This window comes from Myotis lucifugus, unplaced genomic scaffold (assembly GCF_000147115.1).
Source record: "Myotis lucifugus unplaced genomic scaffold, Myoluc2.0 scaffold_415, whole genome shotgun sequence".
Lineage (NCBI taxonomy): Eukaryota > Metazoa > Chordata > Mammalia > Chiroptera > Vespertilionidae > Myotis > Myotis lucifugus.
This window is the reverse complement of record NW_005871463.1, coordinates 420,983-423,841: the sequence shown is the minus strand read 5'-3', so window position 1 is coordinate 423,841 and position 2,859 is coordinate 420,983. Positions and strand designations below refer to the sequence as shown.

Genomic DNA, 2,859 nt, shown 5'->3' with positions numbered 1-2,859 from the left:
GGGGGGGGGGGGGGCCCAGCGCAATTCCATAAAAAAGGCAGGTTTTCCTTGGAGGACCATTTTTGGATTGGAGGTGTCTCCAGGGGCGGGCTGAACATCTCCAAGGAAAGGGAACAGCTTCCTCCATCCCCCTTCCCATCCCATCCCCCTTCCCATCCTTTTCCCACAGAGGCTAGGTTCCGGGGCCAGCGCCAGTGCATCCCCCACATCGATACATTCACCTTGCACTGATTTAGCTCTGAGGGTAGTACTTGACCCCAAGAGAGATCCCATAGGCAGCTTGATCCCAGATGGCACCTCCCCCAGGCAGCCTTCCCTGATACATCTCCCCCCCCCCCCTTGCTGGGTCAGATTAAATACATACTTTAATAGGGCCTTGTACCTCGCCCACCAGAGCCCTGGGACCCTGGACGTACAGCCCTGAACCCTGTGAGAGAGAGCATCCTCTGCCCTGGAGGGCCCAGTGTCTGCAGGATAACTCAATGGGGGAGGTGAGCAGGGCTTGGGGACCCCATCCCCACGAGGACTAACCGCAGCTGTGCACATTGCTCAGAGTGTGGTTCAGGTCATACAGGTAGTGATTCAGGAAGTAGATCATGGGCAGCTGGGCGCAGGCGAAGCTCAGCTGTGGGCAGAAGGCACAGGCATGATCTGGGCGGGGTCTTGGCATAGCCTTGGGGGGACAGGAGCCCTCCCACCTCTGGGGTGGCCTGCTGGTGGAGGGAGAGAGCCCAATACCAGAGGCCCTCCCCCTGGTCAGCACTGCGGACAGCCAGGGAATGAGGTTTTAATCACTTGGGGGTAAGCAAGCAGGGGAACTAGAAGGCTGACAAGGCTGGAATGGGTTCCCGTGTGTGGGCTCTCAGGCTAGAATACCCCCCAGGGCCCCGTGTGTGGCACTCACATGGAAGAAGCTATAGAAGATGGTTTGGAAGACTAGGAGATAGGGCGCGTGGGAGCCCCGCGGCGGGCGCTGCTGCGGGCCCTGCTCATCCCGCTCCTTGTAGTGGGAGTACTCGTAGTACTTCTGGGCCATCCTGGACCACAAAGGAGAAGGCTTTCCCCAGCCCAACCTCTGCCAGACACCTCTGCTTCCTGCACCCAGAGCTATGGGCTGGCCAGCCCCTGCATCTTATGGATGGGGAAACTGAGGCCCGGGGGCGGAAGGGCCAATCCCAGGTCCTCTGGCCAAGGCTGGCAACGCAGCAGAGGTCAGCCAGGCCTCCAGCTTCCCACCCTGCTGTCCACCAGGCTCACCTGGTGATGTAGTTGCCCATGGAGGCCCAAAGAGGCACGATGGCCATGCCCAGGGCCACGGCTGAGGGCACGAGTGTGTAGTAGCGTTCCCAGTAGTTGGTGGAGACAAAGAGGGCATAGATGCCCACGCCCAGAAACATCATCCACTTGGTGCCAAAAAACCTATGGGCATTGAGAGAGATGCTGGTATCACGGGCTTATGGGGACTGCCAGGGCCGATACCAGAGTGCCCACAACTCTCCGTTCATGAGGCTGTGTGAGGTGGGGAGACACCCCTGGCCTTGGAATCAAGGACTCTAAGAAACTCAGAGACAGGCACTTGCTGAGCGGCTTCGGGTGAGCCAGGCATCCAAACACCTGTATTCGAGGCTGTAATGTGGGCACAGAGCCCACACCATGACTGTCTCCCAGCCACTGCAAGGATGGAAGGAGATGAGGCGGGGTAAGGGCGTCAGGTGTCAGGGGCTTGTGGGCACATCCAGCCCTCATGTGAGTTCTGGGCTGACTCACCAACCCCCTTTTCCTCACTCATGTGCTGGACTGCAGGGCCCAGGCACATGTCCAAGGGCCTGGACCCAACCTGGCTCAAGGAAACTTAGGAGCAGAGACAGGAAGAGGCTCCAGTGCTGGACAGCACCTGAGTATCCCTTCCTCCCAGCCACTGCTCTTGCCGGCCGTGTGGTCATCAGGAAGGCTCCTCCTCAGTGGCTCTGAGACAATGTCACACGTGTTCAAAGGGGCTTGACATGCAACAGCTAAGGGCCTATTCAGGGCGTGGAGGCTGTCCAAGCTGAAGACCACCCCTGAGATCTTTGTTGAGTATGTGTGTCACTAGTTCCCTTTGGTTTCCAGGCAGCTCAAAGTGAAATGACCCTGTTTTTCTGATACAATTACTTTCTCTTCTATTACAGGGCCCTGGTTCACACAGCCAGTGGGAAATCAACCGGTAGTTTGGGCAAGGAGCAAGGATGGGGGTTTGAGCCCCTCTGCCCGGGTTCAAACCTTCCTGTGGGACTTGGGCAAGCTGTCCAATCTCTTGGCTTCTCCGGGTCTAAGCTCTGGGCATCTACCTCAAATGGTAAGGAATGAGGTGACATTTATAAAAGCGCCCAGCACATGGGAAATGAGATGAGCTGGCAGCTGTTCTTAATAGTGATGGGTTTCAAGAGCCATACAGCCTTTCATAAGCTGGTGACCTTAGTAAGGGCCCTACTGGGAATTTATCCTGGAAACGTTCTTTCTTTTTTCATTTTATGCAGAAAACAGCTACAAAGCACAAAGTGAATGTGCAAAAAAGGAGAGGGTACCCTACCGGCATGGCTCAGTGGCTGAGTATCAACCTATGAACCAGGAGGTCATGGTTTAATTCCTGGTCAGGGCACATGCCCGGGTTGTGGGCTCGATCCCCAGTAGGGGGCATACAAGTAACAGCCAAGCAATGATTCTCATCATTGATGTTTCTATCTCTCTCTCCCTCTCCCTTCCTCTCTGAAATATATATATATATCCCCTAACCGGTTTGGCTCAGTGGATAGAGCGTTGGCCTGCAGACTGAAGGGTCCCAGGTTAGATTCCAGTCAAGGGCATGTACCTTGGTTGTGG

The 2,859-nt window shown here is 56.1% G+C and overlaps 1 protein-coding gene across 1 annotated transcript in view; it reads right to left on the bottom strand.

The window, feature by feature from the left end:
• UNC93B1 (unc-93 homolog B1, TLR signaling regulator) overlaps positions 1-2,859 on the bottom strand; it is a 9,606-nt gene that overhangs the window by 5,005 nt on the left and 1,742 nt on the right. The window contains 4 exon segments of the mRNA XM_023743849.1: positions 365-420; positions 532-625; positions 905-1,037; positions 1,258-1,440. Coding sequence (XP_023599617.1) covers positions 365-420; positions 532-625; positions 905-1,037; positions 1,258-1,440 — 466 coding nt within the window.